The 23,194-nt window shown below is 51.5% G+C and overlaps 1 protein-coding gene, 1 long non-coding RNA gene and 2 pseudogenes across 8 annotated transcripts; 1 reads left to right on the forward strand and 3 right to left on the reverse strand.

The window, feature by feature from the left end:
• Positions 1-127: 127 nt before the first annotated feature.
• LOC311423054 (feather keratin Cos2-3 pseudogene) lies at positions 128-846 on the reverse strand (annotated as a pseudogene). The gene has a single exon. The product of its transcript is annotated as a feather keratin Cos2-3 pseudogene (transcript).
• Positions 847-6,633: 5,787 nt separating this feature from the next.
• On the forward strand, positions 6,634-22,715 carry LOC311423017 (uncharacterized protein). Of its 5 annotated transcripts, none has more exons than XM_084496607.1 (4): positions 6,634-6,691; positions 7,121-7,657; positions 13,585-13,745; positions 22,299-22,715. In XM_084496607.1, the coding sequence occupies exons 1-4, from the start codon at positions 6,640-6,642 to the stop codon at positions 22,362-22,364; spliced, it is 816 nt and encodes a 271-aa protein (XP_084352733.1). In that variant the 5' UTR covers positions 6,634-6,639; the 3' UTR covers positions 22,365-22,715. The 5 variants fall into 5 exon arrangements, 4 of the variants coding, with proteins under 4 accessions (XP_084352733.1, XP_084352734.1, XP_084352732.1 ...); XM_084496608.1 differs by having other exon boundaries at positions 22,452-22,715; XM_084496606.1 differs by lacking the exon at positions 22,299-22,715 and having other exon boundaries at positions 13,585-13,637; positions 13,734-14,313.
• LOC311423047 (feather keratin Cos2-3 pseudogene) lies at positions 8,232-9,415 on the reverse strand (annotated as a pseudogene). Its single transcript has one exon. The product of its transcript is annotated as a feather keratin Cos2-3 pseudogene (transcript).
• On the reverse strand, positions 15,382-21,624 carry LOC311423064. The gene is made up of 2 exons (XR_014685565.1): positions 20,982-21,624; positions 15,382-16,028 (listed from the first exon to the last, which is right to left on the reverse strand). It is a non-coding gene; the product is annotated as an uncharacterized lncRNA (long non-coding RNA).
• Positions 22,716-23,194: the final 479 nt, after the last annotated feature.

Consider the following 23,194-nt stretch of genomic DNA (forward strand, 5'->3'; position numbering starts at 1 on the left):
AGAAATGAGGCAGTGTCCCCAGCCTATTCCCATTAAGGAATGGTTTTCTCCCTTGGCCATCAGTATCCAGATGAAAAGACCACACAGGGACACACTCAGGGTTGCTGCAAATGTTTATCAAGGCTCAGGAGGGAAAGGAGGTGACTCCAAGAGGAGGCCCCGAGATCGTAGCACAGCAGGAGCAGACAAAAATCTGTTCAGTTTTACCAATGGCAGACTTGCAACAGGGCATCAATCTACCTGGCCCACATGGGGAGGAGGGCTAGCAGGTCTCTCCAGGCTTGTTTCTGGGGGCCTCACACAAAGCAGAGGGCAAAAAAGCAAAGAAAGAAAAAGAGCATGTAGAAAACAGGGTAGGAAGACATTGGTCATGTTGTCATAGACTCAAGACTGGCCCCTTCCTATCTGTCTTTACAGGACAAGACAGAGATGGTCAGGTCCTCTTAGAACAACAACATGAGGTCTCTTCTTCCATCCATTTTAGTCCAGCAGCATGTTCTGAGTTCCTGGGGTCCTGGTCTGGGGCAGTGTCTGGCATCTTTAGCAGGGGCGGCACCTGCTGCCACAGTAGCGGCTGGTAATGCAGGAGAGGTCACAGCACCCAGAGTTGATGGGGACTCCATCACAGCTGAGGATGCTGCCAACGGCAGCGGAGGTGGAGGATCCCACAGCTGTGTTCTGCGGGAAGGAGCTGAGGATGGGGCCGGGCAGGGTCACCACCACAGGAGAGGGCTGGATGACAATGGTGGAGTTCTGGCACTGCCTGACGCAGGGCTCGTTGCAGCTGCTGGCCAGCGGGGTCGGGCCGCACGGCTGGCATGGCCGGCACTGGTCGTAGCAGGACATGTCTGGGGGCAGGAGGTGCACCTGGGAGAGAGGGCAGATAGGAAGTTTGACATGGGCATGCGTGAGAAGCAGCCAGTCACCCTACCCTAACAGATCCAAGGCACAGGCAGTACTGTGAGCTGGAGGCTGTGCAGGGATGTGCGAGGCATTCTTGGCTGCATCATGACAGGGCCCAAAAAGAGCCACCACAGCCAGGATACACCCTAGGCTTCAGCATAAGAGCCATCATATCAAAGACCCAATCTTCCTGCATGACAACCCTTCTATAACTTGACTCTCCCACAACCAGCAGTCCCAAGATATGGCAGGGCACACAGCTGATAGCAGCTGAAAGGTCCAAGGAACTGAGTCCTCCTGTGGAAGAATGACGTTGACAAGAAGGGGCTTCACACTCACCTGGTTCCCAACAAGAAGAAGGCCAGAGAAGTGGATGATTGAGCACGGAGCTGGGCTGGCTTTTATAGTGGGCCTTAGCTGCCCCATGTCCAGAGGCATCCCTTGAAGCAGGGACTATTTTCTGACAAGCTACTCATGCATGAAAAACATCCCACCTAATGATACGGGATGTGTGTTGCCTTCCTGTGATGCTGCTTTTCATTTCCTGCTTTATGCCCTTTCCCCAAAGAAGGCAACTTCTGAGTGGCAGGTAGGGAGGCCCAACTATTTCCAGGCAACACACCTCACTGTGGGCAGAAGACTCAGCTCACGTGCTGGAAGAGTCCGGTAAAAGCAAATGTTGTCAGTCTGGGTTACTCCCTAGGGACTCTCTGGGGCCCTTTTGGCTACAGGTGACCCAGCTCCTGACTGTGACCCTACCCCTGCTGACACTGCCCTCAGGGAATACCTGCTGGCCTGTTTTGCCTCCTCCTGCTCTGACCCAGCGATGTCTGTAAAGGGGGAGAGGTTGTGCAGGGCCCTTTCTGGATCACAAAAGAAAGGCCCAACAGGTCAGTGGCTGTTTTAGTTAGAAGGAATAACAAGATGAATGTACACAGAAAGGAAACCTTTCACGTGCAGGTGATCCTGCCTTCTACCAGCATCGGACAGAGCCGGGTGGATTTTCCCAAGACACACAGTGCGGATCCCGTCCATAGGGAAATCCTTCTTCACTCCCATAACTTGATGCCTTTCATTTTTTGCTTTAAAAAATGAATAAAATCATACACCATCTCCTTACATGATGCAAGCTTATTTAATTCATGACACCCACCAGTGATCAGTAGCAGCACTCCGGCACTTTCCTTAGCACTGCTACTCAGGCTAACAAATGGGATTTTCAGGCCTTAAGTTCAAGGCCCAAGAAAGCTGACATTGTCTTGTCAAGAGCCCTGGCTCCAGTGCCTTCTGGAAGGCTCTCAGTCCACCTCCCCTCTCTATCACGTCAAACTATGTACTTGGACCAAATGCTGTCCAGAATCTTTGCTGTACAATGTGTCATGTTCATACACATGTTCCTCCCTTGTGGGCACTTGCCTGTACTGGGGCTATGTGGGACAGACTCAGCATTCCCCACAGCAGCCCCTAGAGTGCTGTGCTCTGCTCTTGGAGCTAGAACAGCATTGCCATCACACCAACGTTGGGGCTATAGTGGAGCAGTGCTGACACAGCATCAAGACTCTCTCCAAGCCCCCCAAAGCCAGCAGGTATGCAGGTGGGCACGAGGTTGGGAGGGGACATCACCAGGGCAGCTGACCTAAACCAACCAAAGGGATATTCCGTACTGCATGATGTCACACTCAGCAGTGAAGATGTGAAAGGGGAAGGAGAAACAGGGGTGGGCATACTAAGTCAGTGCTTCCAAACACTTCGACGAACATCACTTGCTGATGGGAAGTGGAGTATAATTTTCTCTCAGTTTGTTTCCAAACACCCTTCGCTCTTTAGTTTTATAATTTTTCTTCCTTTTTCATTTAATTATATTATCCCTATCTACACTTGTAAGCCCTTTAGCTTAAATCACATTCTCTGCGCACATCTTGCTTTCAGCAGGGGGTGTGAGAGAGCTGTGTGGTGGATGTTTAGTTGGCAAGAAGAGAGCAAGAAGGAACCTGAGAACAGCTGAACAATCACAGAACAAAAACAGCCCAGAAGTGCCCACTGCACATATGCTGAAATGCAGCCTTCTGTATCTGAAGCCCTCTTTCTCCTGAGCCTAAGAAGTTCATTGCCAATTTCAGTCCCCAACAAGGATAGGCCCACAACAGTTTGGATCCTTTCTATAATTCTGTACCACAGGATTCAGAGTGTAAGAGCATGGTGGCAGTCACCCCTCCCTGCCTCTCCAGGCCAGGACACAGCTGCACTCCCCATGGCTAGAGAGTTCAAAAGGATGGCGTTAGCTTTATGTACAAGGAGAAAGGCTCAGAAATCCTGCCATCTTTGTGCAGGCCCAGCCCTGCGTGGATCTACTGCCGGTGCAGTGTCAGTGGTGTATGGGGTGGGACAGAGGTCCCCCATGGGGAAACCAATGCCACACATACATCTGTGACTCATGGGCCTGGTGCTGAGTTATGCAGGGCCTGAAACCTTGGGCAGAAGTGGCATCGAACGAGAGGAACATGGGTCCTGGTGTTGCTGTGCTGTGGGAGGAAGGACAGACCCTGTGGGTGCCACACAGAAAGCCAAACAGACGTGTATTGTCTACTCCCACCTCACAGGGGGATTCAAAGGAAACAGAGCTGAACTCTGGAGATGAAGCATACTTAGTCCGGGGCTAATGAGTGCAATTTCAGAAATGGGTAGGTTTGATTATATGGATGAAATATACATGGAAGAAATATTTACCCTGAAGGCGATCAAGTCCTGGAGCAGATTGCCAAAGAGATGCTAATGGAGCTCCATCCTCAGAAGAGTTCAGACTTTGCCTGGACTTGATCCTGAGCAACCTGATCTGATGACACCCACTCTGAAAACAGGGTTGGACTATGTGCGTGCTGGAGGTGCAGCCTCTGATGCTCTGGAGGAGGATCATGCACAGTCACCACATATCAGCCTTGGAGGGATGCTGTTGACAGATCAGTGTTTCTGTTAATTTCCAGGGTGACCCTTGATCACGTACCGATATCATTCATGGTATCAAAAGCGGGTGGAGGGAACAGCACTCATGCAAACTGCTGCTCATGTCAAAAGATGCATGAATTCATGGGTGCACTCACAGACACTCCTGGATGCATACTGAAGTATATTTGGGCACACACAGAGATAGTTGTGCACACAGTGAAGAAAACAAATACTGCTCTCCTGAACTCCAGGGTTCTGATTTTACTTTCTACTGTCTGTCAAGGAACATCCTGGCTTGCTGAGGCCCTGCTGTGTTTTACCTCCAGAAGATATCGAGTGGTGGAAGGCAAGGAATCCTGAGCAGCAACTCTATCTCCTTCCCACAGGAGTGAGGGGAAGGTCTAGAGAGAGGTTTCTTCTGTTGCTGCTGGGTTTGTCTGAGAGCTGAGAGCTGCTGCTCTTTATTCTGGACTCAGATATCTACCTCTTGATCCAGGCTGGGAATACACTCATGTGTGGTGCCCAAACAGACCATGCATCCTTCTGTGTAGTTTGTCTTTGGAAACCTCTCATTCACTGACATGTGCCATGTCTTGGTCAGGATGCCTCTTTATGGACAATTTACTTTTCCAGCTGTGTGGTCTGGCTCCTCTTCCTCCACTAGCGGGCCTAAACTGGGATGTCCTCTTCACACTCATGGCCTATGACCAAGCTGCATGCATCTGCCACCCACTGCAGAACTCCAGTCTAGTGGGAGGCCTGTGGGCTGAGCTCCTGCTCCCCTCCTTGGCACAAGCGGCGCTCACCCTTCGTTTGCCCTGCTCTGGCCCTACACAAATGCATCTCCTTCTGGGACTCGCTGTCAGTCATGCAGCTGCCTTCTGCAGAGAGCTTGTGGACTGCTGTGCTCCTTGAATACAACAGCACCACCAGTTTTCCTGTGCTCCTTGAGCTCCTGCAGGGTGCTCCTGGTCTCCTTCTGAATGTAGACATGTGAGAAGACACAAGATACAGTCTGCTCACTCTCACTTCCCTGCACTTGTATCATGCCGGGGGCTACGTTCCCTCCTCTATACCCACCCCATTGCCAACTTCTCCCACAACAAAGTGGTGTCTATCTTCTCCAGGGCTGTGATTCCCTCTGCTCCATGCACCAACCTACGGCGTAAAGACCGAGAAGGTGAAGGAAGCCATGCGAAACCTGAGAAACAGAGGGAGGTTGTTTCTTTGTTTCCTCTGCTGTGTTCTCTGTCTCTGCTTTCAGGGCCATGCCGTTTTCTCTACTCTCTTCTGCAATGGAGGTCTTGGGGAAGCTGCCATCACTGCTTCCACAGCAGCCCTCATTTTCTTTCTTACCTTTCAGCTCCTCCCTCCTTGTTTCCTACCCTAGAAGCAGCCCTTCAGCACTTGGGAGGGGGGCCGAGAGAAAGAACTGCAGGAAGCTGGAAACAACACACACGGATACAAACCTGACTGATAGATGATGAGGGAGGAAGAGAAGAGATCAAATGTGGGCAGTCACAACACCAGTTGGTGGCCTATCAAGAAGCCACAAGGAGATCAGCTTGGGCCTTGCACCTCCTACAGCTGTGAGCTAGGACACACGCTGGGATGGGTGCAGGACAGACCTATACAACCCCATGAGGGGACGTGCAGGGAAATGGGAGCCGGGAGGAGCACACTAGGGCAGACAGAACAGGGTGTAAAAGGGGCTGCAGCCTGTACTTGCGTGGCTGGGCCCTGCACATGAGCACCGCTGTCTGTCCTGTCCTCTTCTGGAATATTTCCTTATGTCTCCATAATCTCGCTCTGTCCCATGCACACATGTGCTGCAAGGAGAACGTAGCAATTCCTCATGGAGTAGCAGAAGTGGATTTGATGCTCGCTGCTGGAGTCAGACTCAGCGCGAGGACATCCCTGCCCTGTGCTGTCAGCTGCTGGAGCCAGGGGTCCCCCGAGCAGGGAAAGGGGGTCTCAGCCTCCAGGAAAATGTGGCAAGTCCATTTGGGGGCTCCAAAAGCAGCTACTGGGGGTACTGGCCTGGGTGTATCTTCCCCAAATGGGCATGCTTGTCCCTGCCTGTGTGTCTCCCAGGTACGTGCTCAGCTACTATTGCCGTGAAGCCTGTAAATGGGAAAGTGGCAACTGTGCCCCTCAATCTGGGCAGAGACGCTCGACCGACAATGACAGCTCAATGGGCAGTGCCAGACAGCAGGGCCCCGTACGGTTTGGGGTGCTGTCGGGGCACTGTGTCCCCGGACCCGTTCCTGCTGCTGGCTTTCCACACCTGCAGCAGTGCCGGCCACAGCTGTGATACCAGCGCACCACAGCACCAAGCTCCCAGGCCCAGCCCGGCCTGACCCGTTGCCCTCCACTGGGGATGCTTCAGGCAGGCAGCCGCTTTCTCCTCTCCCCCTTCTCTCCTCTCTTCCTACTCATCTCCTACCCCGTTCACTGCCCTCCTCTCCCCTTCCCACTCCCAAAGGAGATGCCGTAGCAGACGGGCAGCTGCTGTCTCCGCTCCCTCTCCCTTTCGCTCCCGCTCCCTCTCCCACTCCCGCTCCCACTCCCTCTCCTATCCCGGGCTGGGCTGCAGGACGGGCAGAGCCCCGCGGGCAGCAGCCGAAGCCCTGCCCGCCCACAGGCGCCCAGCACTCGCAGCCCGGGCCAGCCCCCGAGCGGCCCCGGGGCGGAGCTGGCGGCGCCGGGCGGCGGCGGCGGGGAGGAGGCGCCGCGGGCGGAGCAGAGCCGGGGCTGGCGGGGGCAGCGCGGCGCGGGCGGCGGAGCGGCGGGATGCGGCAGGGCCGGGCCGCAGGGCTGGCGGCGCTGGCCGCGGTGCTCCTGGGTGCGGGGGGCTGCCGGCGCCGGCGCCGGGGACGGGACGGGGCTGCCCTCGCTTCTGGCCCGCCGGCTTCTTACGGACCTCGCTCCCCTCTGGCCTCCCTCTGCAGCCATCCCGCCTGCCTCCAGCGAGCTCAGCCGGCCGTTGCCTCCCGCCTTGCCTTGCTCCCTGCCTTCCTCCTCTCCTTTCGGCACGTCCCCACTCATTCCTGCCTGCTTCCCTTCTCCTCCTGGCTCGGACTCTTCTCCCAAACAGTCCTGCTCCGACTTGGTCCCCTAATAACCATTCCCAGTGAAATGCCTTTGTGTGCTTTCTATTGAGGGAATGCTCCCATCAGCTGTCAGCCGTTTTCTTCTTCCCTTTCCCACTGTGTGACATTTTCGGTGTAGGAAAGACATTTTCTGAGTTTTCTCCTGCTTTCTTTCTCGGCAGTGGCTGTGGGCAGAGCCCAGGTGCAGCAAGATCCATTGGCAGAGACCAGGGAGGGCATCGGCATCAACATCACCTGCTCACACCCCAACATCCAGATTGATGAAGTCATCCACTGGTACCGCCGTCTCCCGGGCCAAGGACCCGCATTCCTCATGAGCATTCGTAAAGACTCCAGAGCACTGACGGACCTGCCGGGGAGGCTCGAGGTGGCAGCAGACCGCCGGTCCAGCGCCCTGTGGCTCACCGAGCCCCGTCTTCGGGACGCGGCGGTGTATTACTGCGCCCTGAGAGCCACGGGGAGAGGAGCCGGGGCTGCGGCCGTGCAGGAACCGTGGCGGGCGGGGCCGGGCGTGTGTGGCGGGGGCGAGGCAGGGGCACAGCCCCCAGGGGGCGCTGCCGCTCCGCCCGCCAGGACCACCTCGGCCCGCAGCCGCGAGGGTTCCTCCGCCAGCCCGGCCCCTCCAAGGCACTTCGGTTCTGCTGAAAGGGTCTGGAGCCTGGGTGCAGCTGAACGGAGATGGCAGCAGCCTGGCAGAGGTGTGTGCAGGGAAGAGGCACTGAAACACAGCCCCTTTCTCCTGAGCCCTCCTCACGCTGCAGCAATCACCCTCTATTTATGCCAACCTCAGGCCCCAAAAGTCAGGAAAAGTGGAAATGAGCATGAGGAAGTCCCTGCGAGTGCAGGTCCTGGGCCTGAGGAAAGCTGCTGCAGGCTTGGGGGCAAGTGGGCACCTTAGAGCAGCGTGTGGGCATGCAAACTGCCTGCTGTCTTTGCACTGACTCAGCCCATGGGAGTGCAGAGTCCTCAGGGACTGGAGAATGCTGTGTATGGTCCATTACGGCGAACACCAATGCTGACTTGTGGAAGGTGATCAGCCCTGTATGTGTGCCATCACCTGGGCCCTGCCAAGTGCTGTGCTGGGGGCGGTTGGGCCTCATGGGACACATGTTCCTGCCGCACGTGCCCATTTGTGCTGGCCATAGCCCTGAGGTAGGGCAAACGAGGGAAGATGAGGGTGGAGTAGAAGCAGTCGGGTATCCCTGCACTTATTCCACCCATTCCCCACATCTGCCATCAATCTTCTGTCCCCACCTGCTTCCCCAGCACAGCACTGTCCTGAGAAAGAAGAAGCCCGTTCTTAAGAGCCTACAGGGTGTCAAGCCTCCACAGCCTCACACAGACTCGTAACTTCTTCTGTGAGGACAGCACAGGTTGTGCTCTCTGTTTGCAGGACAGGGGGGAGCTGTGGGCAGAGATGCTGCAAGGCAAGGGTAGATTGCCCCTTGCTCTGTGAAAGTGAGGAATGTCTTCTTCAGCTCCAACGGGCATTGTCCAAGAGAGGACCCTCTGCAGCATGTCGCAACCTCCCATTGTTCTGGGAGTGGGGAAAAGGCTCCTTAAACACCCATCTTATACCCACCAAAGGCAAGACAATTCTCGCTGGGCGGCTCAGGAGGGCATACGCAGAGGGAAGAAACATCTACAGCCAAGGCTGGGTTGCCGGAAACTTTAATGAGTGTAGAGAGGAAAAGGAGGTCACTCTGAGCAGAGGCCCTTCAGTGCAGGGATCTCCAGGGCCTACTGAGAGACATGGGCCGAGTTTTCAGAAATCTCAGGGTAGCCCCTGGTCAGGCTCCTGCCCATGTTTGCCAGAGGAGGTGAGGAAGGTCCGTCATTCTGAAAGCAATTGCATGAAGACTCCTCCTTCTGTTGTCCAGCACCATGGTCGTGCTGGAACCCCAGGGCCATGGGCAGTGCCTTTAGCAGGGCAGGCATCTTCTGCCACAGTAGCGGCTGGAAATGCCTGAGAGATCACAGCACCCGGAGGTGATGGGGACACCGTCACAGCTGAGGATGCTGCCAACAGCAGCAGAGGTAGAGGATCCCACAACGGTGTTCTGTGGGAAGGAGCTGAGGATGGGGCCGGGCAGGGTCACCACTACAGGAGAGGGCTCAATGACGACGGTGGAGTTCTGGCACTGCCTGACGCAGGGCTCGTTGCAGCTGCTGGCCAGCGGGGTCGGGCCACAGGGCCGGCATGGCAGGCACTGGTTATAGCAAGACATGTCTTGGGCTGGAGTTGAACCTTTGAGAGATGGCAGAAAGGAAGCATAGCACATGGGTAGGTGGGGAGTAGTCTGATTACCCAAAACAAAGGAGCCAAGACAACTGGTGATGGTGGATGTGAAGGTTGTGCCAGGAGGCTCATGGTCCTCATCGCTTTGTACTGACAGGGCCCTTCAAAGAGCAGCCAGATCCAAAGAGACAATCACATTGCACATAACCCAAAAGGCTGCCTCTACACCATGTCACAGTCTCTCTCTACACAGAACGTCTCTCTCCACCATTCTACCATGTCAAGGAACTCCAAGGCCCAGCATAGCTCTGAACCACCACCAGATGAGATGTCTGTTGATGCAAGACCCCTTCTACTTGAGAAGAGGAGGAGAGAGGGCTTCAGACTCACCTGGTTACCAAGGAGGATGAGGCAACAGAATTGGATGAGAGAGCAGAGAGCTGGGCTGCCTTTTATACTGGTACTTCATTGCCTCAGGCCCAGAGGCACCCTTGGCAGAGGTAACAATTTTCTGACAAGCTCATCTTGAATGCAAACCATCCCAACAAATGATATGGGCTGTGCACTGGTTTCCTGCACTGCTGCCTTTTCATTTCCACATCTAGGCCATGGCCATTCTGCAGTGATGGTTTCTTTAGAGTGCTGGCATGAAATGTCCAAGGATTTCTAGGGCAGGAATGCATCAGTGAGGGCAGAAGACTCACTGGAAGTGCTGGATGGGTCCCCTCTGATCATCTTCATGGCTCTGCTCTGAACCCACTTGAACAGCTCTATATCTTTCTCATGCTGGGGGCCCCAAAGCTGAACACAGCACTCCAGGTCGGGTCTCACTGAAGCGGAGCAGAGGCCGTGAATCACCTCCCTCCACATTCTGGACATGCTTCTGTCAAGGCAGACAAGCATGGAAACAAAGCTTCTTTCCTTGGCCAAATTCAACTCTGGCTTCGATTTAGCTCTCCTAACTTGATTCCTATCTTGCCTCATCAGACTATGTATCTATATTCTTTCCAGTCTACCTGTCCTTGCTCCTACCCTCTATGGCCTTCTCTGTCATGTTTGAGTTCAGCCAGTTGCTCCATGTTCATCCATTCAGGTCTCCTGGCATTTTGCCTGACTCCCTCTTTGGTGGGATGCATCACTCCTGAGCTTGGAGGAGGTAATCCTTGAATATTGCTTGAATATTCCTTGAATATTAACCAGCCTTCTTGGGCCCACCTCCCCTTCAGGGCTTTGTATCATGGTACTCAACCAAGCAGATGCCTGAGCAGACCAAAGTCTGCTCTCCAGAAGTCCAGGGCAGCAAGTTTCTTGTGCTTCCTCCTCACTGTGCTCAGGAACCTAACTTCCACCATTTCACAGTGACTGCAGCCAAGGCTGCCCTTGAGCTTCACAGTCCCACCAACCCCAGGTACTATGAGAACGAGGTCCAGAATATAGCACCTCTCCTTTTAAGCTCACCTTTTGCACTCACCTGAGTGCCCGGTTGCTTTTGTTCACACATCTGCTCTTGTCTTGTGACAACCACTGTGCAGCTGGCTTTGTGTGAAGGCACGTGGGTGCAGAGATTTGTGCAGGACTCCATGCAGGTATAGATGAGCACGTGCGTGTGTCCTTGTTTCCCCTTTATCACGAGGGTATAAGCACTTGGCAGCACTCTCCCCTGCTCTGTGCATGAGTCCTGCAGGGGAGCGGGTTCCCAGGGTCAGAAGGAGCCTGAGAGCAGCTGAACGCAGATGGCACCAGCCTCTCAGAGATGTGTGCAGGGAAGAGGCACTGGAAAATACAGCTCCTTTCTCCTGAGCCCTCCTTTTCCTCCCGCTGCAACAATCACCCCCTGTTCCTGCCAACTTCAGGCCCAAACAAGGACCGTATCCGGACAGTTTGGATCCTTGGTTTAATTCAGGATAGCAACGTTTGGAGTGCCTCAGAGTGGCTGTCCATCGTTGACCTTGGGATGTACAGGAGAAGCAGACTGCTGTAAGGCTCCTGATAGTGCCTGTCAGTCAGAGATTTCCAACCCTGGACACTGCCAGGTCCTCCTGGGAGTCAGTGCTGAAGCCAGGCCTATCTCCTCACAGTTGTCTATAAAGGCCTGCCAGCATTGTCTCAGAAATGCATCACAGAGGGGACAGATTCCCATGGCTGGTTCTGCCTGGACTGGCTGGTTCGCCTGAGGGTAAAGGAGCAGCTGTCACTCCTCCATGTGTAGAATATCACAGCAAAGGGATCACACAATAGCAAGAGAAATTTGTGTGTCCCCCCCTTACTCCCCCTTGTGCCAAATGAATTCTCAGCATTTGGAGTGCTTCAGCATGGCTGACCGTCTGGCACAGTGTTCATACTTCGTCGGAGCCCTTCCCGCAGGCCTAAGCCTGCAGCTTTGGCATGGAGGGCACCTTCTGCTTGAGTAGCAGCTGGCAGTGCCAGACACCCAGTCCTGCTGAATGCTTTCATTAGGGCCACAAGCAGTCGGAAGGAGGGCACCCTCGTTTGTGCATGGTCCCCAACAAGGGAACACAGGTCATGACAGCATAGGTCACAAATGTGCTGTGGAGAACACAGGCTGGCTGGAGAAAGGGGCTGACCAGAACCTCATTTTGGTGCAAAGGAGCAAAGAAAAGGATTTTCCTCTTGGGTAGGAAGCACCCCCAGAGTAATTCAGGATGGGGGCTGGCTGCCAAGGAAGCAAACCCTCAGGAAAGGCTTTTGGGTGCAGGAGGCACCCAGCCACACATGATGAGCCAGCAGCGCGCCCTTGAAGCAAAGGTAGCCAACGGCCTGTGGAGCTGGAGGCATCAGGGGGTGCCCCGCAGTGCGTGGGGCCGGGCAGGTGGGGCGTGGGCGAGGCGGGGGCACAGCCACAGTCGGGCCGCGTGGGGTCGCTGCCGGTGCTTGGAAGTCCCCTTGCAGGGCCTGGAGTTAAACAGCACGGGCCCGAGGGAGCCTCAGAACAGCCACATTGGGTTTCCTCCGTTTTCTGCAGTGGTCTTGTTTCCAAGAGCTTGTTGTACAGGTTTCTTCCTAAGCCCAAATCCAGGACCTCTGGCGCTGAGATGACGTCCTGGCAATACAACAAATATCTGTGCTGGACACTCACTCTAATGACACGTGTTGGAACCTTGGATCTTGCCAAAGAACTGAGTCATTGAGGGGTTTGCTGCACTAGCCAGCACTGTTGTAGGTCTGCCCTTGATGCAGTATTCACTCCTGTGTGTGCAGAGGTGCTGACTGCTGAACAGAGGGCTGTGGCAGGGCGTCCTTCCCTGCCAGATAATGTGTGGCTCTCCCGGGGGATTGGGTGGAAAGGGGGTGGGGGAAGCAATCCCATCTTCATTGACAGCAGAGGTGGGTGCAGGCCTCTGTGTCTGGCCGGGTTCTGGATGGGAGGGGGAAGCCACTGGGGACACTTGCCCCTTGCTGGGGCTGCCCACCTGCCAGAAGGGGCAAAAAGAGGGAAGCACACAGCAGCCATGTTGGTGTCCTTTTGCCTTTATGCTGACCAAGTGAAATGTCCTAGGCTTCACAGGCTTTCAGCTGTGAGCTAACTGCACAAGTGTGACGCTCCCAGTGCTGGAACACTTCTGGCTGGCCAAGGGGTCCTGGAGCACAGCAAAGACTGGCTGGATTCCTTTCTGACTGCTTTAGCCACTAGTCCATCCCTCTCTTGAGAGCCTTGCTGGGGCAGGGGTGAGCCCCAAGGAGCAGCAGGGGGAGAGCTTTGCTCCACCCTCTGTGCTGAGGTTTAGAGGCTGCTTTGAGCTGGCAGAGGGGGAAGTGAACTTGCAAGCTTGAGCTCCCTCTTTCCAGGCACTACGTGGGCACCCTGTGAAGGCGAGAGCGTGACATGGTCCTGCTTTTCCTGGCAGCCTTGTTGGCACTGTCAGACTTAGGTGAGATGTGACTTTGAGGCAGGGCAAGCTAGGGTCAAGGTGGCATCCCATCATTTCTGGAGGGGAGAAATAGGACTCCTTCCTCCTGGAAGAACTAGAAGTGTTATCTGTAGGGAGAGCAGGGGCTGCAGACCAGTACGGGAGACAGTCTGGGAGATGTCATGAGCAACGAGTGTACAGGGATAAATAAGCATCTGCACTTTTCCTTTGCAGATGCCTAGCGTTCATACTTGCATTGTTCATAGGTACGTAAGGACTCAAATCCTGGTAAGATACTGCTAAAAAGTAGGTAAGCTGACAGACTTGGGTATGGGAATTGAATAACACCTGCAGAAAGAAGAGTGCATGTGTACTTAGCTCAGCATTTTATAGCCCATGAAAAGGGAGATGGAGAGGGGGGACAGTGATCAAGTTGGTGAGCTGATAGACACAGGAAAGAGAGGGGGAGAACAGATACATCTTCAAACAGTGCTGAGATGCTGTTCTGGCTTTGCAGGTCATGCACAGAAGGACTCTGTGGTGCAGTTTGCACAAGAAACTGCCATCCAGGTGGGACACAACGCTACTCTGCACTGCAATTTCTCCACCAGCTTCTCTGCTCCCTATATCTTCTGGTACCAGCAGCACCTGACCCAGTCCCCTCAGTTCTTGCTGCAGGTGAGCAAGCTCAAGCCTCATGTGCATTCCGGGAGGATCTCCTCTGTGCTCTCCATGGAGAACTCCCAGGTGCTTCTCCACGTGCAAGATGCCAAGCTCCAGGACAGTGCTGTCTACCTGTGTGCACTGAGCCCACACTGGTGCCTTCAGCTTGCAGCTTTATACAGGAAGGTGCAGGTGCTGTGAGGTGCAGTTCCCTCTCATCACAGTTTGCATGGAGCTCTGAGCTGAGCCTGCCCAGCAAGGACACCTGGGGCTTGTGGTGAGCCAGGTGTGAGTGGCAGCCCCTGCTCCTGATGCCTGGCAGTGTGGTTAGCATAACCAACAGCAAGGCAAATATCCATCATGTGGAAGGGGCTGTTAATGTGCACCCCTGCCTCCTTGTCTCTCCCTCTCACTGGCCGCAGCATGCTGAGACACCCACCACTGTGGCGAGAAAGGGCATTGGTGTTATCAAGCTAGTAATCAAACTAGCAATTTATTTGTAGTAAGCTTTAGGATTTTGTAGTAATTTTTAGTATTTCTAGTAATTTATTATGTAATAATAAATCCCTAGTTACAACCACAAGCAGTGTCCAGTCCTCATTCTGCCAAGGATCCATAGAGAACCTGCCAGTGCTCTGTAGTGTTGGGAGACAGAGCTGGGTGTAGTCAGCAGGAGCCTTGTGTTAGAATAATGAATGGTTCCCTTGATAAATGGGCCACATTGTGAAGGGGTTTTCTTGGAAATGGAAGGCAAGATGCAAAGCAGCAATGGCTAAGCTCAATACACCACAATCCAAATCCCTCAAGGAATGAATTTAATAAATGGAAAGATGCATGTACAGTAAGGAAAGAGAAAAGGAAGGAAGGAGAGTTAGCTGGCTGTTAGCTGCAATGTGAAAAATTGAGAAGGAGTGGGCTGGAAGGCGATCAGGCCCAGTCAGCATGAGTTTATGAAAGGCAGGTCCTGCTTGACGAACCTGATCTGCTTCTATGACACAGTGACGCTCTGGGTGGATGAGGGAAAGGCTGTGGATATGGTCTACCTTGACTTCAGCAAGGCTTTTGACACCGTTTCCCACAGCATTCTCCTCAAGAAACTGGCTGCTCATGGCTTGGACTGGCGCATGCTTTGTTGGGTTAGAAACTGGCTGGATAGCCGGGCCCAAAGAGTCGTGGTAAATGGAGTCAAGTCCAGCTGGAGGCCAGTCACTAGTGGCGTTCCCCAGGGCTCGGTGCTGGGGCCGGTCCTCTTTAATATCTTCATCGATGATCTGGACGAGGGCATTGAGTGCACCCTCAATAAGTTTGCAGATGACACCAAGTTAGGTGCGTGTGTCGATCTGCTTGAGGGTAGGAAGGCTCTGCAGGAGGATCTGGATAGGCTGCACCAATGGGCTGAGGTCAACTGCATGAAGTTCAACAAGGCCAAGTGCCGGGTCCTGCACCTGGGCCGCAATAACCCCAAGCAGAGCTACAGGCTGGGAGATGAGTGCTTGGAAAGCTGCCAGGCAGAGAAGGACCTGGGAGTATTGGTTGATGGTCGGCTGAATATGAGCCAGCAGTGTGCTCAGGGGGCCACGAAGGCCAACGGCATCCTGGCTTGTATCAGAAGCAGTTGTTGTCGACGGTAGGAAGACACAGACGCTCAGTATGAGTGAACAGTGAACTTCAACTTTAATGGATAGCTCAGTCGCCTTTTATCTAGTTTGAACATAATCAACTCATACATATTGCAAAAACTAAGCTCAGGATTGGCTAACATTTTCCCGCTCTTTTCAGGTAGTTTCTCCTTCTTTTAGCTACCTTCCCGCCTTAGGGACTTTCCCCATGGCTCAAGGGCATCGTGTCCTTGAGCCTGATTGGCTCTCAGCCAGCTGCGTACGTGCCCAGACTCTTGTGAGTTGAGTACGGTACTTTACTAGCCCATTGCCTCTTAACTGCCCAACATCCTCGTGTCCTATTTCAGTTAACCATTCTTCCACAATTCCCCCGTTTTTATTTTGCGCTACGAACACCCTCTCTGTGAGTTGCTCTCGTCTCTCAGCTAGGCAGCCAAAGACCACACGTGCAGCAATCACAATCACTACAACTATAAGTCAACTTGCTCCCAGGGACTGGAGAAAGCGAAGTCCCTCTTTAACTAACAAAACCCATCCACCCATGTTCCCAAAAACAGATTTAAGCCAACGCAACCAGAATCCCTTGCGCCATTAGATCAGCCATGGTTGCTGTTATCCGTACTTGATGACTTTTCTTCAATGGCTGGTTTAACACATCGACTAGGCACCCAGGTTGGCCCTGTAGGGGAAGAGATACACACATAACCTCGCCCCATATAAATCACGTCAGCAGGCCCCAACCATTGTCCTGTTTTCATATCTCGGTACAGTACTCTCATAATACATTTATTATCATTTTCAGACTTAATGTAATGACGTGCCGCGGGTGGTTCCTCATCATCTCCAAATATACACAAATGATTGAGAACAAATAAAGTTTTATCCACCCTCTCTCTAACATCTGTAATGTCTTTAAACTTTTCCAAGTACTGCTTAACTGTTCCATTAGCCCTTTCTACTATAGCTTGACCAGTTGGTGAATGTGGAATACCAGTTATATGCTTAATGTCCCACAGTTCCATAAATCGCTTAAGTGGCCCACTAACATAGGCTGGACCATTATCTGTCTTTATAGTTTGTGGTACTCCCATTACTGCAAAACAACTGGCAAGATGACGTCGTACATCCCGAACTTTTTCCCCAGGCTGCGGTGTAGCCCAAATCATGTGACTATAAGTGTCTATCGTTACATGCAGATATCTCAATCTGCCAAATGCTGTGACATGAGTGATGTCCATTTGCCACACTTCGTTGGTTTTAATCCCTCTCGGGTTTGTTCCGATTCCAATTCCCACTCCCGAATTGTAATGACTACACGTTGGGCAAGCTTTTACTATCGCCTGCGCATCAGCTCTAGACAGTTCGTAAGCCCGTGCAAGTCCTTTAGCGTTCTGGTGAAAAATAGCATGAGCCTCCCGAGCTCTGCAAAAGGGTGACAGTGGTGCTTCAGTAGCTGTTGCGGCGACTAGTCGGTCCGCTCGAGCGTTGCCTTCTCCCAGGCCTTCTTCCCACTGATGACTCCTTATGTGTATTACTGCGTACGGTTCACTTCTTTGAGCTATGGCGATCTGTAGACTGATTATTAATTCTGACAGCCGTTCATTTTTCAAGTCTCTCAAGCCTGAGTCTTCTATACGATTTGCTATGCCTACTACATATAAGGAATCAGATACCACATTTAACGGAATATCTTTCCATTTTATAAATGCCCATACTACTGCAAGAAGTTCTAGTGTCTGTAATGAGTCTTTATCTTGGGCTTGTAAAATTTGATGTTTCCAACCATGCTCATCCTTCCAAGTCACTGCAGCAGTTCGAGAACGTTTTCCTGCGTCAGTGAAAACTGTCACTGCATTCTTAAGTGGGATAGACGATCGTTTTGGCTTAGTTATCCATCCCTGGTTTTCCATCCATGTCAGAGCAGTTGATTGTAACGTTTTTGCTACTATAGTAGCGCCATCCTGCAGTAGTGCAGCTTGTAACTCTTCAGAATTTTGTATATACCATTCCAAATCGCCTGGCTTCATGGGTAACCAGATCATATTTGGAGGAACCCCATCCACCTGCAATATTCGATTCCTCCCCTTCTTTACTAATTCTGCTAATGTTGCAATTTTTTCTTGAATTGTTCGTCGAGGTTGTAACGGAGGAGCTATCCACTCTAATACCACAGTTTCTCCTCCCTTCTCCCCCGTTTTTATTTTTTGCTGTGTTATGGCACCCATCAGGTATTGTGAGCCACATAGAATGGTAAGATCGAGTGGCCTGTCAGATATACGTCGGTGCGTGACACTCGTTGTGATCAATGATGCGATTTGTTGTAATATTTCTTGTTGTTTTTCCGATAGTGTCACTTTTGAAGCAGGATCAGTTCCTTTTAATAACGGCCGAAGGGGATTTAATAGTTCATTCGGAATCCCGACTACTGGCCTGATCCATTGTAAATCTCCCAGCAGTTTTTGAACATCATTAAGAGTTTTGATGTCCGATTGGATTGTAAGTTTTTGAGGCTGAATGGTGGAATCTGTAATTTTCCAACCCAAAAACTTCCAGGGGCTTGTCTCCTGAACCTTTTCCGGTGCAAGTACGAGTCCCATTTGTTTTAAGGTCAGTGTTAAGTCATTTTTCTGTTGTAGAGAAAACGGTTCCTTCTGGGCTAACAAAATATCATCCATGTAATGATAGATTATTGTCTCTGGCCATTTTCGTCGAATCGGTTGCAGAGCTGCGTCAACATAAAGCTGACATAACATAGGTGAATTACGCATTCCCTGGGGTAATACAGTCCATTCAAATCTTTGATCCGGACCTTCACGATTTATTGCCGGGAGAGTAAAGGCAAACCTCTGTTTGTCATTTTCATGGAGGGCTATTGTGAAAAAACAGTCCTTCAGATCCACAATCAATAAATGCCAACCCTCTGGTATCATAGCAGGATTAGGTAGACCAGGTTGCAGTGCTCCCATGGCACACATTTGATTATTAACCGCTCGCAGGTCGTGAAGTAAACGATATTTCCCCGATTTCTTGGGAATCACAAAAATTGGAGTGTTCCAAGGGCTTGTTGACAGTCTTAGGTGCCCTTGTTGACACTGCTCCTGTACTAGTCCGTGAGCATGTATTAGACTTTCCCGTTTTAGCGGCCACTGCTCAACCCACACAGGTTCATCAGTTTTCCATTTTAGTGGGATTGGGAAAGTCCAAGCAATGGCCATACCTATAAATGGTGGTCTGATGTAAGAACCATTCCCATCTGAGCAAGAATGTCTCTCCCTATCAGTGCTTGTACTCCATCTGGCAACGGTAAGACAGATACACTGCATTTTACAACTTTGTCACCTATTGTCCATTGCAGTACTGGTGATCGACGAGCAATAGTCATACCTCCTACTCCTGCTACAGTGGTACTGGATTCGAATGTAGGCCAATGCGGTGGCCAAGTTTGCGCACTGATTATTGTCACATCTGCGCCAGTGTCCAACAATGCCTCAATTTGCAGTTTCTCATCCTTTAAGCATACTGTGATTTTCTGTCGTGGTCTCTGCTGCATGCCAAGCGTTAATAACGCTACTTTTCCTGTGGAGCCAAATGCTCCGAATCCTCGGTCCTTATTGACCATCGGTGGTAGAGATGCCGCCAAGTGTGGCAACGGAATTAATTGAGCTATCTTTGTATCCTTTGGTACATGCATTGGAGGAAACATTGCAGAAACCATAATCTGTATTTCCCCACAATATCTTTATCTATAAGTCCAACCAATATTTGTAATCCATTCAGGGTAGCAGACGATCTTCCGATCAATAAAGCTCCCACAGGATCACCATTAATAGTAACTGGTCCCATAACTCCTGTCTTTACCCTGGTGGGTTTAGAGTCCAATAGCATTACATCTACTGCTGTTGCCAAATCCAAGCCGAGGCTCCCTCTGGTGGCTGGTCGGCAGACATTGGTGACAGAGCCGTTCCGGCTGCTGTCGTAAATGCCGCTTTTTGTGTCGTCGCGGGGCGGTCCTTCCCGCTGCTCCAGCCGTTTCCCGACGCACCATGTCGACAGGTCGCTGTGTTATGCATATTGGATTGGCAGTTCTGACACCACACTGATTTCGTTTTGCACTCTCGTCTCATATGTCCCATGATCCCACAGCGAAAACAACGCGGTCGCGGAGGACGGCCTCCGGGCGTTTGCAAAGGAGCAAGGGCAGCGAGTGCTTGATTCTGCGTTTGCTGCGCAGTCTCTCTTAATACCTGTGCCTGTTCTTTCATACTATCCCCTAGCTGTTTTATTACTTCTACCAACATAGCCTGCGTACCCACGGGTACCTGAGCCATCCTTTCTAAACCCTCCTCAATTGTCCAAGTTCCCGGTAACGTAGCTAATATACTACGAGTTGAAGGGTTGCAGTTTTGAATTGCACACTGCTTTAGAATAGTGCCCTTTAGATAATCAGGTACTCCAGCCGCTTGTATTGCGTTTGCTACTCGATCAATAAACAACCCAAATGGTTCCTCCCTTCCTTGCTTGATGCCCATATAGGATGGTATCCCCCCTGGCTCTCTAATTTGGTCCAAGGCTCTCCGAGCCAATCTCATTGATTCTTTAGCTTTGTCTGGACCCATCAATGCTTGTGCTTCTAATCTATAATATGGTCCGAGCCCCATCAATTCCTCCAACGTGACACCATGTAACGGATCTCCAGGTGCCCTTATCGTAGCTACTGCCTCTTGACAAACACTTTGCCAATGCGCATTAAAAAGAAGCTGTTGATGTTGTGTTAGGATCAGCTTCATTATACTACGTATGTCCCCAGGGAGCAATATATTAGTTCCCCAAATATAATCTAACATTTGCCGAGTAGGTTCCCCCTTTAAACCAGAATCATTTACAGTAGATCGTAATTGAGTTAATAGTTTCCAGTCTAAATTTGTCATATTAACCGTCACATTCCCCTGTGCATCTGGTGGCGAGTATACTACCGGAAAAGCTTGTGTTAACTGTGTTGCCGTTTCATAATTCCCTTCACGCAGTGCCTCATTTGCTATTTGCCTCCATAGACCTTCTCTCCCCTGCGCCCCCGTTGTGAAGGGATTTGTATTCGATAGAAATAGGCTAGCACTGGTCCTTCCACTTGCTCCTTCCTCACTTTCTATTGGAGCGGTTGGAGCTGCTGGTAGTGAAAGCTTCTCCTCTGCTACAGAGGACATTGTTACAGGCACCTCCGAATTTCCCGAGACCCCCTGTGTAATGGTAAAAGTTCTAACGGAAGGTGGCAACGGGCAATCTGTTCCTTCCATATTTATTTGCTGTGGATTAACCTTATTAACCCTTCCTGGTGGTCCTAACTGCTCTGTTGCAGCAGCGGCAATTCTTTGTTCAGCTTTATATATGCCTAATGCATTAGCCACTGCTCTCCATGGATTCATTAAGGTTTTTAGCAGACTTAATATCTTTAATAACATCATCAAACAATTTGTCCCCAATTTACACCACTCTGTTTGTTCAAAACTGTATCAGGATTTGTAAAAACAACCCTGCGCTACTGCGTATGCTAATATCCCTGATAATTCTTTTATCTAAAATGCTCCGCTTTTCTAAAAATCATCTGAGCAAATTATACACCGCTTGTCTTTCATACCTTTATATATACAGTTGCAGCCTTTGCAAAGACCTCGGCGGCGCTTTTCCAGCGGGACCCTTTATAGGCTCATCCCGGGTGCGGGGACTCCCTTCCACCTTCCGAGCTGCGGGTGCGGGGACTCCTGTCCCTTTCACCTTTCCGACGCGGGTGCGGGGATTCTTGTCCCTTCCACCTCCTGGGCTGCGTTGCAGGACCGGTTCCTCCCTTATTCCGTCCCTCGCAGATTCAACTCCAGCGGATTCCCTGTTCCCGTTCAGACCGGTCCCTGTTCGGGCGCCAATTGTTGTCGACGGTAGGAAGACACAGACGCTCAGTATGAGTGAACAGTGAACTTCAACTTTAATGGATAGCTCAGTCGCCTTTTATCTAGTTTGAACATAATCAACTCATACATATTGCAAAAACTAAGCTCAGGATTGGCTAACATTTTCCCGCTCTTTTCAGGTAGTTTCTCCTTCTTTTAGCTACCTTCCCGCCTTAGGGACTTTCCCCATGGCTCAAGGGCATCGTGTCCTTGAGCCTGATTGGCTCTCAGCCAGCTGCGTACGTGCCCAGACTCTTGTGAGTTGAGTACGGTACTTTACTAGCCCATTGCCTCTTAACTGCCCAACATCCTCGTGTCCTATTTCAGTTAACCATTCTTCCACAAGCAGTGTGGCCAGCAGGTCTATGGAAGTGATCGCCCCCCTGTACTCGGCTCTGGTGAGGCCGCACCTCGAGTACTGTGTTCAGTTTTGGGCCCCTCGCTACAAGAAGAACATGGAGGTGCCTGAGCAAGTGCAGAGAAGGGCAACGAAGCTGGTGAGGGGTCTGGAGAACAAGTCCTACGAGGAGCGGCTGAGGGAGCTGGGCTTGTTCAGCCTGGAGAAGAGGAGGCTCAGGGGTGACCTTATCACTCCCTATAGGTACCTCAAAGGAGGCTGTAGTGAGGTGGGGGTTGGTCTATTCTCCCACGTGTCTGGTGACAGGTCAAGGGGGAATGGGCTAAAGTTGCACGAGGGGCGTTTTAGGTTGGATATTAGCAAGAACTTCTTTACTGAGAGGGTTGTTAGGCATTGGAATAGGCTGCCCAGGGAAGTGGTTGAGTCACCATCCCTGGAGGTCTTTAAAAGACGTTTAGGTGTAGAGCTTAGGGACATGGTTGGACTAGGTGATCTTGAAGGTCTCTTACATTCTGTGATTCTGTGATCCTCAGAGAGGAAGGGTCCCTTGTTGGGCCGGGATCTCCCAGCACACAGGCGTGATTTTTACTCCTGTAATTAGGATAGTACACGGTGACTTCACATGTAAATACTCCTAATCTTTGTTTTTCAGCTGTCTATTCATATTGCATTGCTAGGTGATATATTCAAAAGCCAAATGAAGCCACACTCTTCTTGAATGAGCGAAAGAACACAAGGCAATGCGCACATTCTGGAACATAAAAAATTCCTACAAGAAATTGGGACTTTTGTTGCTTTTCTTGAGGGTGGATTGTGAATATAGATGGATGCCAGCAGGAGTGGCCTTCTAGTACCGAATAAAACACCATAAGTTGGAGGTAACACAAGAAAGAAAAAGGGAATAGCATAGGCAAAGTTTTTTTTCTGATGCTGGGTACCCTGAGTTATGGAGCTGTACTGGGACTGTCTGGGACAGAATTAACATTCCCCACAGTAGTCCCTAGAGTGCTGTGCTCTGCACTTAGAGCTAGAACTCCACTGCTGTCGCAACAATGTTTGGGCAATTATGGACCAGTGCTGGCACAACATCAAGATTCTTTCTCCAACACCTCCAAAGCCAGGAAGTGGAGGGTGGGCAAAAGGATGGAAGGGACATCACCATGGCAGCTGACCCATATCATCCAAAGGGATATTCCATACCATGTGATGTCACACTCAGCAATAAAAGGTGGAAAAGGGGAAGGAAAGCGGGGAGCTCTCATTATGAAGACATCTGTCCTCCCAAACAATCGCTATGAGTATTGAGGCCCTGCTTCCCAGGAGATGGCCAATCACTTTTTGTGGGGAAGTAGAGAATAATTTTCTTTTCTCTCTGTGCTTCTGTGCAGCCCTTGCTTATTTCTCTCTCTTACTTTTCCCTTATATTAAATTTATTTCTTCTCACCCTCTTCTGATGAGGGGGAGTAAGAGAGTGGTTGTGGTGGAGCTCACCAAGGAACAGAAGACAGACCACTTGTCAGGGCAAGGCACATGCTGCAGATCCTGCTC

The sequence above is a fragment of the Aythya ferina genome (genome assembly GCF_964211825.1).
Source record: "Aythya ferina genome assembly, chromosome: 23".
NCBI classification, from domain to species: domain Eukaryota; kingdom Metazoa; phylum Chordata; class Aves; order Anseriformes; family Anatidae; genus Aythya; species Aythya ferina.